Below are 20,684 nucleotides of genomic sequence, written 5' to 3' on the forward strand. Positions count from 1 at the left end.
GGCGGCGGCGGCGGCAGGCCCATCGCGGCCGGTGCCCCCTCTGCGCCGCCCCGTGCGGGCGGTGGAAGCCCCCTGCTCCCCCCCGGGTGCTCGGCGTGCGGGGGCGCGCTGGCGCGGGTTTGCGCGTCGTTCGCTGGGCGTTCCGGGCTCTGAGGAAAGGCCGGCGTGTCCCGAGCAGGGCCGCCGCTGTCAAGTTCCCCCCCGCCCACGGGGGACGAGGCTCTTGGCCAAACAGCTGCCTAGATCTATGTATCGATCTGAACGTTAAAAAAAACTTTAAAATTTAGACATAGGTGCTTTTCCCTAGTGTTTTGCACCATGACAGCTCCCACAGGTAAGAAGCAAAGTAAGAGATCAGCTGAGCTTTCCTCTCGCTCAGCTCGTATGTGCACTGGGCCATGGCATGTGTTATCTGGAAAAGCATTCCTCGGTTGGTGTAATCTGTTTTTCTGTCGAGTAGTAAATTAACACTGCAAGAGCCCGTTCTGTACCTTTTTGAGTTGCTTCTGTAGCCTGTATTTAACCACTTCGTTAAATGCATCTCCCAGAGCGTTGTTGGTTTGGAGCGTGTCTGGATTTGGGGCTCCTGATGGATGCTAGTAGGTGAGCTGAGGGTTTTGCTGTTGTTGTTTAGGAGCGTGAAAGAGTGAAGGATGGACTCGCTGGATCACATGCTGACGGACCCGCTGGAGCTGGGACCATGTGGGGAGGGAAATGGCACGCGAATCATGGAGGACTGCATGTTGGGTGGGACGAGAGTTAGTCTGCCTGAGGACCTGCTGGAGGATGTGAGTAGKGTTACAAATACTTTGCATTTCTAGAGCCTTGATAAGCAGTATATTTAACCTCCTTTGTGGTACTTACAGAGGAGAGCAAACTGAAAAGAAGCGAAATGTTCCGYGGTGTCCTGGAAAAGGTGTTGAGCCATACTTTGTGTAATTTCAACAAAGCTTGATTTAAAAATTTTCTGTTGCGTTCCTTCGCTAGATAAAGATCTCTTCTATAGTAAAGTTATGTTTGAGAAGAGGATAAAAGTTTTGGTTTTAAAAATTTTGATTCTTTCCACTTCTTCCTAATAGAATCCTTAATTTCCTTACCTTTCCTCTTCGCATTGTGGTGTTTCCCCTTTCGGTATGGAACGCWGTCTTATGTCTTGTATAATATAACTGCAGAAAGCCTTGAGCGGTAGAAGTTTGTTAAGGATGCTGGATGCATTTTCTTCACTATTGTTTTGTGCTTTCTTTAGCCTGAGATCTTTTTTGAAGTTGTCAGCTTGTCTACGTGGCAGGAGGTGCTGACAGATGCACAGCAAGACCACCTAAAAAAATTCCTGCCACGCTTTCCTGAAAACAACCGAGAGCATCAGAACAAACTCATCTCCRCACTGTTCAGTGGCGAGAACTTCCGTTTTGGAAATCCACTGCACATTGCTCAGAAACTTTTTCGAGGTCAGTGACTGTAATGTGTTCAGTATGTTTTTGGAGTCGAGTTTTCAGCTCACAGCTGATGAAAACTGAAGCAGTTTTTAACTTTTTTCTTACAGATGGGCACTTCAATCCTGAGGTTGTGAAGTACAGGCAGCTCTGTTTCAAGTCCCAATATAAACGCTACCTAAGCTCTCAGCAGCAGTACTTCTACCGACTGCTCAAGCAGATTCTTGCTTCCCGCAACGTGAGTGTCTTCAGCGTGTAGTCATCCYATTCTCGTGTTCTGTGATGAATAGGCTTTCTTTGCAACAAAGTATCTTGGTGTTTGTACATTAACAATTCTTAGAGGTATCCCTTTTAATAAATGCTGCTTGCCTGATTTTTCAGTGGCCCTCATAAAATAACAGCACTAGAACGATTTTTATGTTGGCAAAGATACGTATCAAACCTCAGGTTTTGAAATTTTRTTGCATCTGTTCCTCACTGTTTTTGTTTTCATCTGCCCCTTTATACCTTATTGTTCTATTAACAAACTATTCTGCCTTAATTTTTCTACTGTTCCTGTCATTGTGAAACAGGCAAGTGTGCCCTTTTTAACGACTGGTAAATAGATAGTTTTATGAATTCCTCAGCATCATTGGGGATTGGTACAGAATAGATACAAAAGTCTGATTGTGGTGCCTCTAAATCCCTAATGAAGTCTTTCTTTATTGGTACTGCTCTCAGACAATTRCTACCAACTGAAATGTGTCCATTGTAAAAAGCTGGTCTTTTTATCCTTTTGTTAAGCTTAGACATTTAAATGTATGGGATGTATGGAAGAAGAAGAAAGTCTGTCTTTATAAAACCCCTCACAGTGGTATGGAAAAAAAGAATATAGAAGTGAACAGGAAGTTATTTCTTTTGTTACTTTCAAGGGTAAAAAGCTTTCTTCTAAAGAAATTGGTTTTCCACATTTGCATTATCTATTTGGTGTGAAAACTTCACAGGTGMATCCCAGTGAGATAGTGCAAGTGCGGGTGAAGGTGTAGAAGTCCTTTATAAGATTCTTYCAGTTTTAAAATTGGTTATGTGGTAAATACTGATACTTTGTAGGGGTTATCTTATAAAGAACAGAGATAGTTACCCAAATCTTAAACCGTACCAAAAGTGTGTGGGTTGAACCTAACCTGTTATAATCTACAGAGCTGTAGCTAATACAACTTAGTCCTTCTGATGTCATGCCTATCTCATCTTCTAGTACTTGCTGGATTTAGCTAGGAAAGGAGGCCCTGACATGACCCTGAGGAAAAAGCACTTCTCACCAATGTGTGACACAGAAGAACGGGACAGACGGACACATCGGCGCTATTTGAAGATTCTGAGGGAAGTGAAAGAGGAGTGTGGAGATACTACCTTGTCTTCTGATGAAGAAGGTAATGCCCTGGACTGAAGTAAAGTTTTGAGGTGTGAATGGGGAGAGCTAAATTTTTGGTATGAGAGCAGTGCCTGTGATAGAAGATTCGAAACTGGACTCCAGTTTAATTGGCTCTGCTCTGATGAGCATGAAGAAGTAGAATTAATGTGATTTTTGAGGTGTTTTTAAAGAARTTTGTTTGTTTGTTTATTTGAGATCTAAGCTCCTGGCTTCCAGATTCTCCGGCTCGTTGTCCAAGTCCAGCAGTTCCACTGAGAGTGATCCCCACATTATCAACCTTGGACATGAAAACAGCAGGTGAGAACCAAAGCAGGGGTAAATAAGGATTTAGGAGGTGATAATTACTTCTGGACTCTCTGAAAAATCAGTTACAAAGAATCTGTAAAAATGAGGTATTGCAAGTTTTCACATGAGATAACAATCTGCAGAGCACCCGGGTCATCACCTCCTAGTTTATTTAAATTTGTTCTCCTTGCAAAACTAATGTTTTATTACAAGACTCTGCAACTTGCATCATATTAATGGATTTTCTGTTGTGTTTTGCCTTTAATGGCTGATGCCTCAGCATAGTGCGGATGTACCGTAGTGCATCTGGGTGAGCTGAGGAAGAATATAATGAAATGAACTGATTGATTAGAAGACTGAATTTAAAAAAATAAAAGACGATTTAGTTACCAAAGTTTGGAGCTTGTTGAGAGAGTAAAAAAAAACRGCGGTCTAAAAAGTCTGAAGTAACAACAGATAAGAGGAAACTGTGCAAATAATCTTGGATTTTTTTCATTGCAGATAAGATAGAACTTGGGGAAAGTGACTTGAAATTGATGTTGAAGAAGCACCATGAGAAGCGAAAGCGTCAACCTGTAAGATACAAAAGAAATAAGATATAAAGAATAAAGAAAGAGGGTTTGGACTGGGATATTGCTCTTTTATCTGTTCATTGCGAAGTGTGGGGCACTTACGGCTGACAAAGCGATAGCTATGCTTTTGTGTGTGCTTGCCTTTCAACTGTTTATCATAACCTATATTTAATTATAAGAGGATGTATATGCCTTTTCTTATGCTCATYTCTTTAGAAGCCTTCTGCAATTTCAGTAATGTGTTGTAGAGAGACRAAACTTTGGATTCCAGAGTTGGGAGGTTGCACTACTTTGCTTGCAGTAAATAGCTTTATAAGCTGACCACGGTTCAGGTATTTAGGTTCACGGTTCTGGTATTTAGTTACCTGCTGTACCCTTGTTGCTCTCTTAACGCTTTTTTCTTTCCTGTTTTTCATTTCTATATCATTCTTCTGTGTAGGACCACCCAGATCTAGTGACAGCGGACCTGACTCTTGATGATATTATGACTCGTGTAAACGCTGGCAGAAAAGGTTCCTTAGCAGGTCAGTGGCTTGAGTGTGGTGCTTGTGTGGTCTGTAAATCCTGCATGTGTGAAAAGCTAAGGATGGAGGCACTATAAAAACTGTATGGAATTTGTTCTTTAAATAGCTGACTAGTTACTTTGGGGTGGTAAATTACCTCATTTGAGGTGCATAAAGATAACTCTAGTTTCCGCTGGAGGTACTTCCAACTAGTTTGTGAAAATTACTTTGTATCTCTACTCGACCCAATTATGTTGGCCTTCGCAGTCTCAAAAATGTTGGTTTATAACCGAGTTTTTCTGTCAAAAGGGAGCCACACTGAGGAAGAAAAGGACTCGTGAATGACTGTGAGGGTGGAATGAACTGGTGAATGGGTGCGCAGTCAATACGTTTCTGAATATATGTTTAAATGTATAGTTAGTGTGTAAACATTATTAAGATCTGGTGAGATGTTTTCTCATTATTCTTCTTACCTTTTATTATATCTAAAGCCTTATTTGACCTTGCAACCCTGAAGAAAAAAGTGAAGGAAAAGGAAGACAAGAAGAAAAAAAAGCTGAAGATGATTAAATCTGAGGTGGAAGATTTGGCTGACTCCCTAAGCAATGCAGATGGGATCCCATCAATGTCTCAGGATCCTTCCCCCATCACTCTGTCGTCTGTCAAAGAGGAGTAAGTGCTTCAGAGGAAGTGGGTGGAGATAACGCGTGTGTTTTTGTGCCAGAGAGACGGTGACTGCCTATAATTATGCAAGTTTGAAGGTACTTAYGCTGATACCCATTTGGACATCATGCCACTGACTGTAGTACAGAACATGGATAAGCTTTTAAATGCCAGATAATTCCCTTCTCTCTGAGCCATTTTATAGAGGCAGCTATTTGCAGGAGGATTAATAGAGAAGTGTTGCTGTTGTCAGATATTGAAAGATTCCCATCTGCCTTGTGTTGGGAAGGACTGCATGCAAAGGAATTGCTGATGGCTTGAAAATGTGCTTCTGTCTGTGTGCGCCTGATTTGATCTACATTCCCACCACACACACATCAGCAATCTCAGTAAAACTAGCAGTGGCAGTTTCAGTGAAGGTTTACTTTATCAGATGCTTGGGACCCTACACTTAAGCCCATTTGCCAAACTGAACTGGCCGTATTTTTTCATACGTATCGAAGTTGAAAAAATCAAGTGGGTTGCGAATCTTTTGGTGCAAGCTTACTGACAGGGCCCTGAATGCTTTGCAGAGACGGAGACAGCAGCAAATGTTGCAACTCAGATTTTTGTGATGCGTTTGCAGAGCTGTGTAGCTAGCTCTGTCTTTGTCGTGTCTGGCTCTTTCACTATTGATGGGGGAAGCGTCTCGGTTGTGACCTGCTATTGTGAAATTCTACTGCTGCCTAAGAATAGAAGGCTTTGGTTTCCCAAAGCGTGGGAGTTGTAAAACGTGTAGMGTTCATCTTTGTGTACGAAGGTGAATATTTACTTGGGATACTTAATCTGTATTTTCTTTCCTCTGAAGACCTCTTGAGGAGATGAAGCCGTGCCTTGGAGTAAATGAAATCTCTTCCAGCTTCTTTTTCCTTCTTTTGGAGATTTTGTTTCTGGAAGGACCTGCTAGTCTCTCTGTGGTAAGGAACCACGTACATCTTAAGAGAATCTTTGCAGAAAGGAAAATTGAGGATTAGATTTTTGGACAGCTGTCTAACAGAGATTTTCTTTGGAAAACAAGAGCTCAGGAAGTTCCGCCTGAACATGAGGGGAAATTTCTTCACTGTGAGAGTGTCAGAGCACTGRAACAGGCTGCCCAGAGAGGTTTTGGAGTCTCCTTCTCTGGAGATCTTCAAGGCCTGCCTGGATGCAACCCTGTCTAACATGCTCTAGGTGACCCTGCTGAGCAGGGAGGTTGTACTAGATGATCTCCAGAGGTCCTTTCCAATCTTACTGATTCTATGATTCTATGAAATACCCTGCTATAAATTATATGAACATAAATTACAGTTTAAAAACYCCAACACTTTGGGAGTGTGTACCACATTCTATTTTTAACATATTTCAAAAAAMCACGTTAATTCAATTCGTAAATACCTCTTTTCATACCCATTGTTTTTGATCACGATTAGCTATATTATGTATATTAGGGCCAGTGATGGTGTGGGATGTTTTTACCCATTTTCAGTGCCAGTTGTCTGAAGTACTGTCTTATGATTACTTGAAAAAGTCAGGTGATTTCTTTTACATATATATGTGTGTGTGTGTATGTCTTTCTTTTCCCTTGACGTGGTCAGCTGTTCTCTTTTTCTGTTAAAAGATTCATAGTTCAAATTATGATATCTTTAATAGGATTTTTTTTTCCTCTTCAGCTTGAGGATAAAGTTCTAGATTGGCAATCTTCTCCTGCCAGCACACTAAATAACTGGTTCTCCTTTGCCCCCAACTGGTCTGAACTGGTTTTGCCTGCCTTGCAGTACTTGACAGGTGATAGCAGAGGTAAGAATGGCTGGTAAAAATAATAGTGGTGCTTGTACCTCACTTCTAATTAATGCTRGTTTATGTTGTTAACTTCATTCAGCTTTTAAATCATCGCTGCAATAAATCATTGCATTTTTGGCTATTTTATGATCATTATGGCTTTTATTTTCTTGATGGTGATAGACTTATTTTGTATGTGTGTATTAGATTAGATCTAGCTTTGTTCCTGATGATGTAAAAATATATGTGAATTGGCTTTTTGTATTGTTAAAGAGAAGTTCTTGGCAGTTGGCCCTGTAGACCGGCCTTTTATTTAGATACCTGCAAAGACGGGTACTGTTAGGATTGTGACGCTGTCATTTKTTCGTATCTGTGATCCTGTGCTTGAGACGAGAAGGCATTATTGTCTTCCTGGTGCCAAGAGGTTGTGGTTATCTTTGGAGATGATCAAAAAATCAACCAGATAAGGCTCTGAGCAATCTACTGGAAACTTGAAGTTGGCCCTGTTTTGACRTATGGGTTGGATCAGCTAAGCTCCAGAGGTTCCTTTCAGCCTAAATTATTCTGTAATTCCGATTTGCTTTAACTAGGGRTTTTAGAAGGGGAGACAGTGTAGATTGTGATGGTCTTTGAAGTATGGATACTTGATACTATCCACAGTGCTGATGAGTACTATAAATCTCGAGTTTATGTCACATGAGCCCAGGAATCATCAGCATACAGTAACAGGTTATGGTGCTTCACTGCTTGAAAAGGATCTCATCTGACAGCCTGTACTTGAAAGGCTCTGTTCTTTTCYTTCATTTACACTGATACTCTGAGATGCTAACTTTCCCTTCAGGCAAGTATAAATGTAGAGATGTACTTATATAATCACTTAAAATGCTTTCTCTGTCATTATGAGTCTAATTGAACAGCTTGTAATATAACAGTAGGATTTTAAGGGTGCACCATTGTATGATCTCTRTGAAACACATGTCTTTTCTTGCAGATGTTCCTTCTAGTTTCTCCCCTTTTGTTGAATTCAAGGAAAAAACTCAGCAGTGGAAATTGCTTGGTGAGTAAGTTGTACTTTTCTCTGATTTACACGATAGTAAAGGTTGGCTGTTTTCTCCAGGACTCTACTTTTCAGGTTGCTGCAGCCCAGAGAGAGACAAGCAGAGTCATTATTTCATTGGTTAGGGCTTTTCTCTTCTTTTAGCTATGCAGCACTGTGTTTACCTTCAGGAGAGTCAACAGATGTACGTGTCAGCAATGCACAGAGAATAAGYGAGCAAAGGCACTGGACTTTATTCCTTTACATTGCTGATCTAATCAGGTCAAAGCTGGCTAAATACCTTTGTATTTTCACTTCTGTAGATCATACTCTCTGAGTGTTCAGAGTAATTATTAATTATTACAATTCTTAATGAATTAAGATTCTCTGTGGAACAAACTCATTCTCATTTTAAAAGAGGGAATCAAAGAACAAATTAATAATAAAGTGCACAGGCTCACAGCAAGTTAATTGCAGATGTCTTGGTTTTTCATTTGTGACGTTAGCTACTAGGCAGAATTTTCTGCTCTTCTGTAACTATCGTGATTCTCGAGCCTATTTGCAGGCTTAAATGGGCTGAGTTTTGGAATCAGGAAGGTATTCCTCCAGTCCCTTTTACAATCCTTGGTGGAGGTTGTGGAGGCACCTATTTCTGCTTAGGGACTGGGTGACTGGGTTTAATTGGGGGGGGAGGACCTATCTGCCAGTATCAGGTGGCTGTGTCCCCAAAATACTTTGCCTGCTAGGCCTGGAGCTGAAGTACAGCCCTTTGTATCAACRTTTTAGCGTGTTCCTGAGCCTGAACATGTTCAAGCAGCAAAACTGCAGCATCTGTGAAGTGTGGAAATTGCTTTGTAACTGGTGAAGCACAGACATGGGAGGGGAGTATGAGATGATTGGGAAGTATCAGCAGCAGGATGCTGACTTCATAACAAATAAAGGACTTCAGTTTCCTATTTTCATTGACTTCTTGGACTAGGTTCTTGCCAAGATCATGAGAAAGAACTGGCAGCACTTTTCCAACTCTGGTTGGAGACCAAAGACCAGACTTTCTTCAAGGTGAGTCAGAAGAATCAATCACCTTTTAGCAGCACGAAACCTGAGTAATATTAAGTATTGACTTTTCTCTGTTTTTTATAGGAAAATGAAGACAGCTCAGATGCCACAACACCAGTTCCCAGGGTGTAAGTATATATAATTAGTTGAAAACTTGTTTCTGTAGTGCATGTTGAAGCTATGGTGTTTGGCCCTGCACCTCTGGATATGAACAGCTACCTGCTCGAACTACAAATACTGTGTCATAGGGGCAGGAGGGAATTGAATAGTCTGATTTTATGAATGTCATGACTAGACTTCACAAAATCAACTGATTTGYCCGCAAGTTCATTTACGTTATCTGAGCAAACTGTAACTTAACTTGTGTTCTGATTACTAGATTATTTGCAGTCCCTGCTTACCTCCAGATAAGGCATAGAGCATATTTTAAGATCTCTGAGGGACTTTTCATTTGTATGAGCGTAAATGCATTCAGAGTTGTTTCTTTGATGTGAGAAGAACTTGCAGAAAGGGTGAGATGGGTAATCCTGTGGGATATCCTTTGGAATTTTGGTCAGCTTGTTGTTATATGGAGCTGATGGTGATGTTTGTTTCAGAAGGACTGACTATGTAGTTCGACCTAGCACTGGAGAGGAGAAACGTGTTTTCCAGGAGCAGGTAAGAGGAGAAGCTTATCAATTTTAGATGCACGTGTTGAAACATTGTTGGCAGCTAAAACAAGAAAATCTTTACGGGGTGACAGTTGTATACTGTCCACAAATTTTGTTAACACAAAAGTAACAAATTTCTCCAGCTTTCAAGTAGGTATCTCAGCCTCAGGTAAAACTTGCTGAAAATACAGCCTAGTTCTTTATTTTGAAAGCACCTGTTTCTGAAGAGTATGGTATAGAATTAATCCAACCTGGTAGTAGCAGCATTTCTGTCTCCTCTGCAGTCTCCCACCATGTGAGGATGACTTGTCTCTATATTTTTGAATGCACGTATATACAAGAAGCAGAAAACAAATGGGAATAAGTGTACTCGTACACTTRGTTGTATTGTCAGTATTAATCACAAGTTCTATTGTGCTTTTAAGGTTTGTGGCCTTACTGCAAGCATGCGTGTTGTAGGGTAAATGTGTGGTGAGGGTGGTTCTCCTGAATACGTGTGCTATTTCCTTGGTACGATATACAAGTTAAATTTTGGAAATTTTTCTTTTGCCACATTAGGGGAGGAAGAAAYGGCAAATTGTCGCTGGGGGAAGGAGTGTTTGCTGGCTGGGGCACATGATCTTTCACACTTGTGTAGCCTGTGTTGCAGCTGAACAGTGAACCTAATGCGCTGTATCTGAGCACTTTGGTTAGGTGCTGCTTTATATTCTGTTTGAAGAAGTTCGTGCTTGTCTTAATCAAAAATGAGATTATGCAGCAGTATTCCAGCTTTTAATTTTAAAAGGGTATATTCTTCTCTCTGAAGAATGATRCTAATGTATTTATGCAATACTCTAGTATATTATAGTATAAATGCTCTTTCTCTTTTCTTCATAACTTGAGTAGGACAAGCTTCAAGACTTTTCTCTGTGTTTCCTGCTAAGTTGTGTCCCTCTTGTTTCCAAATACAGGAACGTTACCGTTATAGCCAGCCCCACAAGGCTTTCACCTTCCGTATGCACGGCTTTGAGTCAGTTGTTGGTCCTGTGAAGGGTGTGTTTGACAAGGAAACCTCATTAAACAAAGCCCGAGAACATTCTCTCCTGCGCTCAGACAGACCGGCATATGTCACCATCTTGTCCCTCGGTAAGGCGATGGCATCTTCTGCCAAAAAATTAAAGGCATCCTCATCCCCCCAAACAATGGGARTCTACGTTATAAAGGGAAAAGGTGGGATGACATAAGTGAAGAAGAAATAAACCACATGGAATTAAGATGATGAAATGCTGGGAGCAGGAATAGATAGAAAAGAAGGCTTCTCTCTGTTTCCTGTTGATCTGAGAGAAAATGGGAAATACAGAGAAGAGAGAATCTGTGAGATTGGCTGGAGCTAAGGCTATAGAAAACCATGAGTACTGCTTTAAGTATACTGTTGTGAAGTTGGGGCACTCGCAGTCATTCAGGGATGGAGTGCCAGTCCCCAAGTTCAGCACCAGGCCAGCCCAGCAGATTATTTATTAAAATAACCCTTTACAGTCTGTGCTCATATAGTTATCAGGGGCCCTGAGGGAGAATGGGAGTTAGATTTCAGYGAGTAAATAAGCACTGTGAGAGTGAGGATAAGAAAGCAACACAGAAACATACCTGCTGAAGAACTTGAATACAGCTACCTAGTTAAGGCTGTAAATTTAAGCCCTGATTTTCTATCTCAGTTCGTGATGCTGCTGCTCGCCTTCCTAATGGAGAAGGAACTCGTGCTGAAATCTGTGAGCTGCTTAAAGATTCCCAGTTCCTAGCTCCCGATGTCACAAGTGCTCAAGTAAGTTGGATGTCATGCCTTGCCACCAGCARACTCTGCTAAAATACACTGTGCAGACCCAGGCAGTATTCACTAGGATCCAGTAACCCTTATGCTTCTTGTACTTGCAAAGGAGAATGGTTATTATACCATTCTTGTGAGCTACAGCTGCAGTGAACTCTGGATAGTGGAAAACCAGCCTGAAAGGCCACACAATTAATAGCATGTCATATAGCTGCTCTCACTTTAGGTTGGGAAACACTGTCAGTTCTCAGAGACCTTAGCCTTGGCGGAAGTTCCACGTAATCTGAATAGGAAAGCAACACCTTCTGCTGCAACATCTGCTCTTGAAGGACAGTCAGTTCTTCTCAAATGAACATTGGTAGCAACTTTTTTCAGTTTTATGCCAGGCAGGGTTGACTTTCCTGTTCATGACCTTTGGCTGGCCAAAGTTGAGACATCTCGTAAAACTGTGAATTCTGAATTTTCAGGTTAATACTGTTGTTAGTGGTGCTTTGGACCGGTTACATTATGAGAAAGATCCCTGTGTGAAGTATGATATTGGCCGCAAGTTATGGATATACCTGCACCGGGACAGGAGTGAGGAGGAGTTTGGTAAGCCTGGCCTGGTGGTACTACCCCATTCTATATCTTCCRAAGTGAAGATGTTTATAAATCTCATTTTTTCCACACTATTGAGCTTCTTTACTCCAGCTGGATAATGAACATTAAATTATCAGTGTGGCCTTTTTCTGTAYTCAGTTTGCTAACAGTAGTCCATCAGCTGTTAAGTCCAGACCTGCAGATTAATGTGTCAATATGAAATGAGTATTTGTTAGAGAAATAGCATCCAGTATAGAATAACTACAGACGTATGTACAGAGACAGCTTCTAGCACATCTTTGTTTCAGCCTTGTTTTTAGCTTACTTTGCCTGGTATTGTTCTTTTGGCTAGTACCTGACTCTGTGTACTCTATGACTCTGTGTTTAATTTTTTGTCTGAAGGTGAATTTAGTGTTGGATGACCACTTTTTTAACTTAGTTTGCCTGTGTTCACGAACTGTAACTAGTAATTCATATTTGCAGAACGGATTCACCAGGCTCAAGCTGCTGCAGCAAAGGCCAGGAAAGCCCTTCAGCAGAAACCAAAACCTCCAGCTAAAATGGTAAGTTTCTTTGCACAGGTTTGCACAGATACTTTTGGATTGGGAATGAGATGGGGACTTGACTTAATCCGTAAAGTCTGCATCCACCACAGGTGATGAGAATTACCTCCTATTTGAGTTATCAGTTCGTTCTGTATATGTGAATGCAAGTGATAGTCTTGTACCAATGAACTAAAWGAAGAGGGAAGGATAGAACTTTTGCTCCTTGCAGCTTCTGCTGTTATCCTTGTTGGTGTCAGCAGAAAGCTCAAAGGAATTGATTTATGCCCCCTGTTTTAGGAATGATCTCTTCAGATACAGTTTTGAGGTTGATCTGTGGCAGAGTGTTTACCTCACATCTGCTCCCCTCTTGCTGTACTTAAACTGTGAACGTTCAGATGTCTTTTATTATTATTATTAATATCAAATATCTTTAAAATAGTGGCAATTTGCAAACTAACCTAGGTGGAAATCTGAGCGTTATGAACATCTGTCACTGCTGAGATGCATTTCTGCCTGAGAATAAGGGCAGTCAAACTGGCCTGCGCACTAGTAACTGCAGTGGAGGAAGGCAGTCATTCATCTGTGATYTCAGGATTTTGCATCTCAGGATTTTGGACATCATTCATATCAGTATAGATCTCAGTTTAAAATACACAGCTCCTTCTCTGCAGACTGAACAATCAAAGCCAATTTCTATAAAGACTTCACACCTTATGTGGTTTCTTTGTAGAAGTCTAGTAGCAAGGAGAGTTCTGTGAAAGCACTYCCTAGCAGCACATCAGAGCCCAGCCAGCTGAGCCTTAGTGACTCCAGCATGCCACCAACTCCTGTGACTCCTGTGACACCGASTGCACCAGCATTGCCCGCAACACCTATTTCACCCCCACCAGTGTCCGTGGTTAGCAAAAGTGTATCTAATGCTGGATCAGAGCCAACAAAACCCAGCCAAAGGTGTGTTATGCTTCTGCCTCTTACATCACTTCTGAATGTTCTGATCCTCTCTTAGTTGTCTCCCACATCTTTGCTGAACTGCTGGCTTTATCTTTTCCATAGCGTTCTTCTGGTATCATCCCCTACCATGCCACAGCTTGGGACGTTGCTTTCCACAGCCCAGAGTTCACAGACRCAGCCTGGGCCGCAGCCAGCTCCCACCCGGGTGGTAAGTCACACGGCGTCCTCAGGACTGCCGCAGGTCCGAGTGGTCACTGCCCAGTCCAGCCTCCCAGCCGTGTCTCAGCAAGCCCCGGGGGTAACCCAGCAGCAGCAGCAGCAGCCTACATCAGTGCCTCAGATCCGTGTTCCAGCTACAGCCACACAAACCAAAGTGCTGCCTCAGGTGAGACTGGGGGCTGTGCGGAAATGGTGGAGTAACTCTGATTTCTATTCTGTGGGGCTCCCTGGCATTTTTGAAATGGTGAACAGGGTTTACTTGCTTTCTTGTAACATGCAGTTAACTGCAGGGCAGGAGCATAGAAACAGTCACGCATAGTACTGTTGTGTCCCTGTCTTTCTCCCTGATTTTTGTTTCTGTGATGCTGTTAACGTAGYGTAACAGCCAAAAAGTCCATAGAACTTAAAAACTAAGGCATGCGATGAAAAGAACGAGTATTAGTCTGTTAGKGTTGTATTAGTCTGTTCATAAGCTACCTCTGTGTCTTGCTGTAGGCTGTGATGACTCTACCRGTAAAAGCTCAAACCAGCCCAGTGCAGGTGCAAAGACCGGCAACCTCTGTGACAGGACAGACGGGCATCACTGTGGCAGGATTGTCTGCAGCACCCAGTCCTGCTGTAAAGCCAGTAACCAGCTCTCCAGGCAGTTCTGCTACAAGCACCTCCTCTACCACAGTCATTCAGAATGTAGCTGGCCAGAATATCATCAAGCAGGTGAGAGAGAGGGAGAGAYGAGGAAGCGGACTCTGTGACTCAGCTGTTTCCTGTTTTTGACAGACTTGATATACAAATGTGAARAATAGTGAAAGCTACAGAGAATCATGCTGTTGCATGAACTGAGTCACTGTACAAATTTAGGCAGTTGCTGTTTTGCTCTATTTGAGCTCCATTTTCATGTGCTAATAGCAGACCAAAAACTGCATACTCTGCTTCGGGACAATGTGCAAGCGAGGAATATGTTTGTGCAGGTTCTTTGACTTAGCAGTTTAGGATGTTGATGTTTTTTTTCTTTCGGCTTGTTTTGAAAAGAAACCGCCTCCACAGTATTTCGTTCATATGGTTTAGGAAAAGTCATCTAATGAGCAACCAAAAGCAGTTTCAGCAGTGCAGTGAGTGCTAGCTAGTATCCTACTGAAATGTCGTTTCAATTTTCGTAGCCACTGAGCAAACGTTATCCTGTTAGGAAGTTTTACTTTGTGTCTGGATGTGCCTTGGACTGTGCCTGGGTTTGATAAAATTGTCTCTCTGATCTCTTCCAGGTGGCTATTACAGGACAACTTGGCATGAAGACCCAGCCGGGAAGCGGTATACCACTCACAGCTACCAATTTTCGGATCCAAGGAAAGGATGTGTTGCGCCTACCCCCATCTTCAATCACCACAGATGCGAAGGGACAGACTGTGCTGCGCATCACCCCGGACATGATGGCCACCCTGGCTAAATCTCAAGTCACTACTGTCAAACTCACTCAGGACCTTTTCACAGCAGCTGCAGGAAGCAGTGCTAGTGGGAAAGGCATCTCTGCAACTTTGCACGTGACATCCAATCCTGTTCAGACTGCTGATTCTCCTGCCAAGACTAGCACGGCCACTTGTGCTTCTTCCAGCTCGGCTGGAAGCACAGTGGTTAAAGTGACTCCTGACTTAAAGACTGCAGAGCCAACAAGCTCCGCTTTCAGACTGATGCCTGCTCTGGGCATGACTGTGGCAGACCAGAAGAGCAAAGCCGTTACTACAGTGGCATCCACTGAGGCCAAGCCGGCTGCTACTATAAGAATCGTGCAGGGGCTGGGGGTGATGCCGCCCAAAGCTGGGCAGACTATTACTGTAGCTACTCATGCTAAGCAAGTACCCTCTTCCTCAGCAGTGAGCGTGCCTGGCACAGTCCATACCTCAGCTGTCTCATTACCGACCATGAGTGCCACAGTGTCGAAAGCAGTAGCTGTGGCCTCAGGGGCTGCAGGGACTCCCATAACTATAGGCACAGGAGCCACTGCTGTGCGGCAGGTACCCGTGAGCACCACAGTAGTATCCACGTCCCAGGCAGTAAGTAATACTAAGCTTTTTCTGGAGGTGGGTGAGAAAGGGGAATACTAAAGATACTGATGATTCATGCCTGAAAGGTTCTCTTTATATCCACAAGGGCTCAAATTAAGTAGTGTAGAACATGAGTCTGCAACTAATTTTGTTGTGTTGGAATTGCGGTTAAATGCTGAATGACCAGAACAACAGTCAGATGTTTGTCTTCCCTTAACACCTGTCGAGCGTAAATAAAATAAACTTCACTTATCTAAAGTCCTACCTCTTGCAATTAAGCGTCTTACCCTGCACCTCTGAAATAATTCCCCTTCCTGATGGTATCAGAACTGGAAGTGCTTGTTACTTGCATTAACTTTTTTTTACTGAATTCCCAGTCTAATACAGTTTTAATGCCCAAAGCTGACAGCACCATAAACAGTATCTTGAAAGCTGAATACGCGAATTGACCTTACTGTAGCAGGATAAAAACCATGGACAGATGTGATGATCCTTCCCTGAGAAATACTGTGGTGTAAAGGTGATGCAGGTTGCAGGGTTGAGGCAGCTGTGAAGTAAAAGAGATGGAGGTGAATTTTAATGAGCCTGAAATGCAGCACAAATTTTATCAGCAAATCTGCTGTTGGTTTCTGCTCCCAGGACTCCTAAAAAACAAACTGCATGGTAATTGCATGTTGTCAAGCAGTTTCTCTGCTGAACTCCCCACTGCTCCTCATGCGTTCTTCAACTTCTCTAGGGTAAACTACCAGCACGAATAACAGTACCTCTGTCAGTGATCAGCCAGCCAGTGAAAGGCAAGAGTGTGGTGACTGCCCCCATCATCAAGGGCAACCTTGGGGCCAAGTGAGTACTTTGCATGTATACCAGCAAGCAACATCTGGTAGCTTTGCTTTAAAAATAGGTTGAGGAAGGTCTGTGATCAGTGAGGTTTCTAGAGACCAGAGTGTGGAAGTGACTTGAAGTCTGTTTATAGGTCCATTAACTGCAAGAAATTAAATTAATTCAGTGTCTTATGATGAGAACTCAGTCTCCGTTTAGGTGCAGGTTTTTGTGATATGCTAACAAAAAAATGTTCTCTTCTTGAAAATAGTTATTAGATGAATTCTGTGTGTTTGAGCAAGAATTAACCTGGTGACATACCTAAAAATAATCTGAGACCATCTCTCTCTGTTAAAGTAACTAGCTCAGTGTTAACTGCATTTGTGCAAATTCCTCTGGCATTCAGGTATTGAAGTCTTTTTGTTTATTCTTCCATGAATTCTGGAAGTGTCTCCCTTAGTTAAATCTTCCAGGCAGAACACTGTGTGCCTTGCTTTATTTTTCATTCCCTGGCAAATGTTCAGGTCTGATCAGACTAACGCAGTGATGTGCACAGTTCAGAGTTAAAGGGTTTAATTCATGTGATAAAATAATTTTCACTTGTCATGAGTATAGTTGACATAAACTGGTCACTTTTGTATCAGTCAGTTTTGTTAAACAAAAAACTTAAAATCATTACTGAGTCAGATGAGTAACTTTAATCTCTTAGCACCTGCAGAACAGTTTAGGCAGAACTGAGAAAGCACTTTTTATAGATTAACCAAAAATTAATGTGTTTATCTCAACGTTGGTTGTCGTACAACATACCATATTATTATATATACGTTATCAACTCTTATGTGACTGAGTTGGGCAGTTTCTCTGAGCATTTCAGGGACAGGGTTGTATAAATACTAGTGACAGTGGGACACAGAAGTCGCTAAGGAACTTCTGAAGGTTGAATGGAGCATCTGAAGTTGCACATTGTGATCTGAGAGATCTGGCCTGCTGTGCTGTTTACTGACCTTTCAATGATTCTCTTTCCTTAGCATCAGTGGATTGGGTAGAAATATCATCCTGACTACGATGCCAGCAGGGACAAAACTGATCGCTGGGAACAAACCAGTGAGTTTTCTGACTGCACAGCAACTGCAGCAGCTGCAACAACAAGGCCAGGCCACGCAGGTAATACCTAAAATGATGCCATCATTTGCTTTTTGCTGACTTAACATCTCCATGAGGACTTCGTACTTCATACACAAGGTTCCATAAAAAGTGCAGGTAGCTGTAGCATCTGCCTTAAGCATGTACAGTGTATCACCTCCTTTACCTTTCTTGCATCCAGATATGTTTTTGAAGTACCAAAAGTATAATTGAAAACCAAAAGCCCTGTCAGGAAATGTTCCTGACAGATTAAAGAATTTTTCCTGTACACTTGGCTTTTTTGTAGTACTCTCTACTTTGGGATCTGGAGGTCTCCATTTCTTGGAGAAGTTACATCTCTTCTTTGTACATCCATTTCTCTGTCTACAAACRCAGTGTTCAGTAATTGCAAACGAATAATCTGCATTGAGAGCTGCTAGTAACAAGCCTGTAGAAGAGAAGTAGCCAAAGGATCTGAGTCATTCGCCTGAAAACTTGTAAAAGCAGTTGACATGTAGGTTTGCCTTGAAACTAGTTCTTGCTCTCTAATAGCAAGCTCTCTTGCCACCATCCCACATGAACAACAGATGCACTGATCTTCTTGTGCCAGAATCTGTTATTGATGTATTTTACTGCTTGGTCTTGGTCATATAACTGGATTTTTGTTGAGATGGAAGCAGGTGATTTATCAGTGCGAGAGTGGGGTGCAAGTGCAATGTGTCATGACGTTGTTCTGAACATGAGTTGAATTTTTTTTCTTTCCATTTCAAACAGGTGCGAATTCAAACAGTACCAGCCTCCCATCTCCAGCAGGGAACAGTGTCTGGCACTACTAAAGCAGTTTCCACTGTGGTCGTGACAACTGCTCCATCTCCAAAACAAACCCAAGATCAGCTATGAACAATGGTTTGGGAGTGGATCGCTTTCCAGGAACTTCCCTGATTCCATTGTTATCCTCCATCCAACCACCCAAGACTACCTAACTGCAGTCATAGCTAGGGATTGGACTGAAATCTGTCAYGTGCCAAAAGCACCACGCATTGCTTTTCTGGAGTCAGCGTTGCGATGTCTGGGTAGAAATTCCACAGCAAAAGATGCTGTGCTTACAAAACAAAATGTTCAGTCCGGATGTGTAAAGCTAAGTTCTGTGGCATTGATCGTGTAAGAAATGTCTTCCTCCTTTGTTCTCTTCCCATTTGAATGGCTTTTTCCAAATGGCCATCAGTCATTTCTGTGCATTTTGGGTTGTAGACAAAGCAGTTAATCTTGGGTCTTCCTTAACCAGTGAAACTTGCTTGGAAGGGGTAATTCATTGGCTTTTCAAAGTCATGACGAAGAGAAGTTCTTTTGCTGGAGACTAGCTGTCAAGACTTTTATAAAAGTGACTTAGGACAGTGGCTTGGACACCAGTGTTTGTTTGTAACATAGCCTAGAAGTAGATCCCTAACACATTGACTATTTATAGACTTTTTTAATACCTCTCCCCTGTCTCTGAACTCAAACTTCATGTTGAACAGATCCCATTTCCATGTCAAATTTCTGTCCAAGTCTTTGTTGTGCTTAAAGGCAGGAAGAGTCCCTCATTGTGACAGTTCTTATTGTAAAGAGGTTAGTAAACATGCGAAAGAGTGAGAACTGGAGGAAATACAGAAAATCATTGGGTGAACAAGTGTGTCAGCCAGTGGAGTATACTAAAGAGGAAAAGGAAAACAGTCACCGGCAACTTCCTACTTTAGTTTTCTTCAGCCATCTTTTTATCAGTCAAAAAAAGACTGCGGCCTGTTTTAAAAAATTGGAATATGATTGCAAATATACACAAACTGTAGTCTCTCAGACGTGGACAGAAGAAAGATTTTAATTCGTGATCCTGGCCTTTAGTTTGATTTTTATCTTTTCAATTTTATCTTTCTATATAAATTGTTTGAATTTTGCACATAACCGGAGACAAATTTGTTACAGTTCTGACGTGACCTGGAAGCATTCTTTGAATGAGATCAGAAGAAATGTTGGACTAGGAAAAGAATAAAAGTGCAGAAAGCCTTACAAATCTGTCTGCCATCTCTTTTCCATTTTGTACAGCTTATGGTTTTGTGTACAATGATTGTCTAGCCTGCAAGAGCTAGTAGATTGTCCATCTTGCTTTGTAAGATGGTACTTTTTAAATTATTTTCTCCCGTGTTCTTTTTAAAAATACGTGATTTGCTCTGAGTTATACATTACTGCATAAAATCTATTTAAAGAACCAAATCTTACAGTTCAGTTCTTCCCAGTGTTAAGCTGAACTTCACAGCAGAAGCCGCAGTTGGAGCTGTGTGTGTTGCTGCTCAGAACCATTGCACCCGAGCAGAGCAGGCAGCTTTGCTGGGCTTCAGGCTGTGCATCTCAGGCCTTTGTGCAATAGCTAACCTAGTTCAGGGGTGGGTTGGAGGAAGTCAGATATTTAAATAAAAAGAAGCGGATAGCTGCAAGTGTTCAATAAGTAAGACRCACCAATACACCATTTTGAAGCATGCGCTTGAATTATGATTTAAATGCCTCCGGGATAGAATTTAGAGCGATAAAGGTCTTCTGACCCTCTTTCCWGCTTTGTCAATTTTTGTACCTATTTGTACCTCTTTTGTCTGTTTAACCTGTCAGCTAAGTAGACAGCAGGAAGATCTGTGGTTTGGGAGAGAGGTGCTGAAATTTTTATGTCCTTTTATCTGACAAAGGACACCAGAGCCAGTTTAAAACAAAAAAAAATGGAAGAAACAACTAAGAATTTCTGTGTGTTGCTCATGTGAAAAAGAACCGCTAAATTCAAAACAAATTCAGAATCCTGTTATGCTGATTCTCGTCATTATCAATAAAATTCTCCAGTTTCAAAACCTAAAATCAAGTGCTGCAAGGTGTTACAGTGTGTGAATCACCTTAAATTTGTGTGAATCCTCTCACAACTAACCATGAAAACGTGACACAGGAGATTTTGGCTGTGAATTGTTCGAAAAAAAACAAGAAGCCTTCACCTAATCGCATAGTTCAGTATTGCTGGGAGATTCTTGTTGCTGCAGAGTTCTTGGAGCCTTGCTGTTCTGGGTCCTCGTCGTCTCCCTTCTTCCATCACTGCCTTTGCTAAACCAGCGGCTAAGGTATGAGCTACCTTTACATTTGTTACTGCTTTACTGAAGGCMGTTCTCTTTGCTTCTGAAGTCTGATCTTTGAGAAAA

The 20,684-nt window shown here is 41.9% G+C and overlaps 1 protein-coding gene across 3 annotated transcripts in view; it reads left to right on the plus strand.

Moving 5' to 3' along the window:
* NFRKB (nuclear factor related to kappaB binding protein) overlaps positions 1 to 20,356 on the plus strand; it is a 20,584-nt gene extending 228 nt beyond the window's left edge. Inside the window, exons 1-26 of one of the 3 annotated variants that reach the window (XM_085316775.1) lie at positions 9 to 334; positions 635 to 788; positions 1,247 to 1,448; positions 1,544 to 1,671; positions 2,668 to 2,842; positions 3,040 to 3,141; positions 3,631 to 3,704; positions 4,141 to 4,225; positions 4,696 to 4,876; positions 5,715 to 5,823; positions 6,556 to 6,682; positions 7,656 to 7,721; positions 8,680 to 8,759; positions 8,841 to 8,884; positions 9,353 to 9,413; positions 10,357 to 10,531; positions 11,098 to 11,204; positions 11,675 to 11,798; positions 12,270 to 12,349; positions 13,062 to 13,282; positions 13,385 to 13,667; positions 13,997 to 14,215; positions 14,761 to 15,546; positions 16,274 to 16,380; positions 17,385 to 17,520; positions 18,253 to 20,356. In XM_085316775.1, coding sequence (XP_085172901.1) covers positions 654 to 788; positions 1,247 to 1,448; positions 1,544 to 1,671; positions 2,668 to 2,842; positions 3,040 to 3,141; positions 3,631 to 3,704; positions 4,141 to 4,225; positions 4,696 to 4,876; positions 5,715 to 5,823; positions 6,556 to 6,682; positions 7,656 to 7,721; positions 8,680 to 8,759; positions 8,841 to 8,884; positions 9,353 to 9,413; positions 10,357 to 10,531; positions 11,098 to 11,204; positions 11,675 to 11,798; positions 12,270 to 12,349; positions 13,062 to 13,282; positions 13,385 to 13,667; positions 13,997 to 14,215; positions 14,761 to 15,546; positions 16,274 to 16,380; positions 17,385 to 17,520; positions 18,253 to 18,378 — 3,933 coding nt within the window. In that variant the 5' untranslated portion in view covers positions 9 to 334; positions 635 to 653 and the 3' untranslated portion in view covers positions 18,379 to 20,356. Of the gene's footprint in view, positions 1 to 8; positions 335 to 634; positions 789 to 1,246; positions 1,449 to 1,543; positions 1,672 to 2,667; positions 2,843 to 3,039; positions 3,142 to 3,630; positions 3,705 to 4,140; positions 4,226 to 4,695; positions 4,877 to 5,714; positions 5,824 to 6,555; positions 6,683 to 7,655; positions 7,722 to 8,679; positions 8,760 to 8,840; positions 8,885 to 9,352; positions 9,414 to 10,356; positions 10,532 to 11,097; positions 11,205 to 11,674; positions 11,799 to 12,269; positions 12,350 to 13,061; positions 13,283 to 13,384; positions 13,668 to 13,996; positions 14,216 to 14,760; positions 15,547 to 16,273; positions 16,381 to 17,384; positions 17,521 to 18,252 lie in introns of those variants that run through there. The other 2 variants (XM_085316777.1, XM_085316776.1) reach the window with 2 other exon arrangements.
* The last annotated feature ends 328 nt before the right edge of the window (positions 20,357 to 20,684 follow it).

Source organism: Rhea americana, unplaced genomic scaffold (genome assembly GCF_003343005.1).
Source record: "Rhea americana isolate MKP2758 unplaced genomic scaffold, rheAme1 scaffold_48, whole genome shotgun sequence".
Taxonomy (NCBI): Eukaryota; Metazoa; Chordata; class Aves; order Rheiformes; family Rheidae; genus Rhea; species Rhea americana.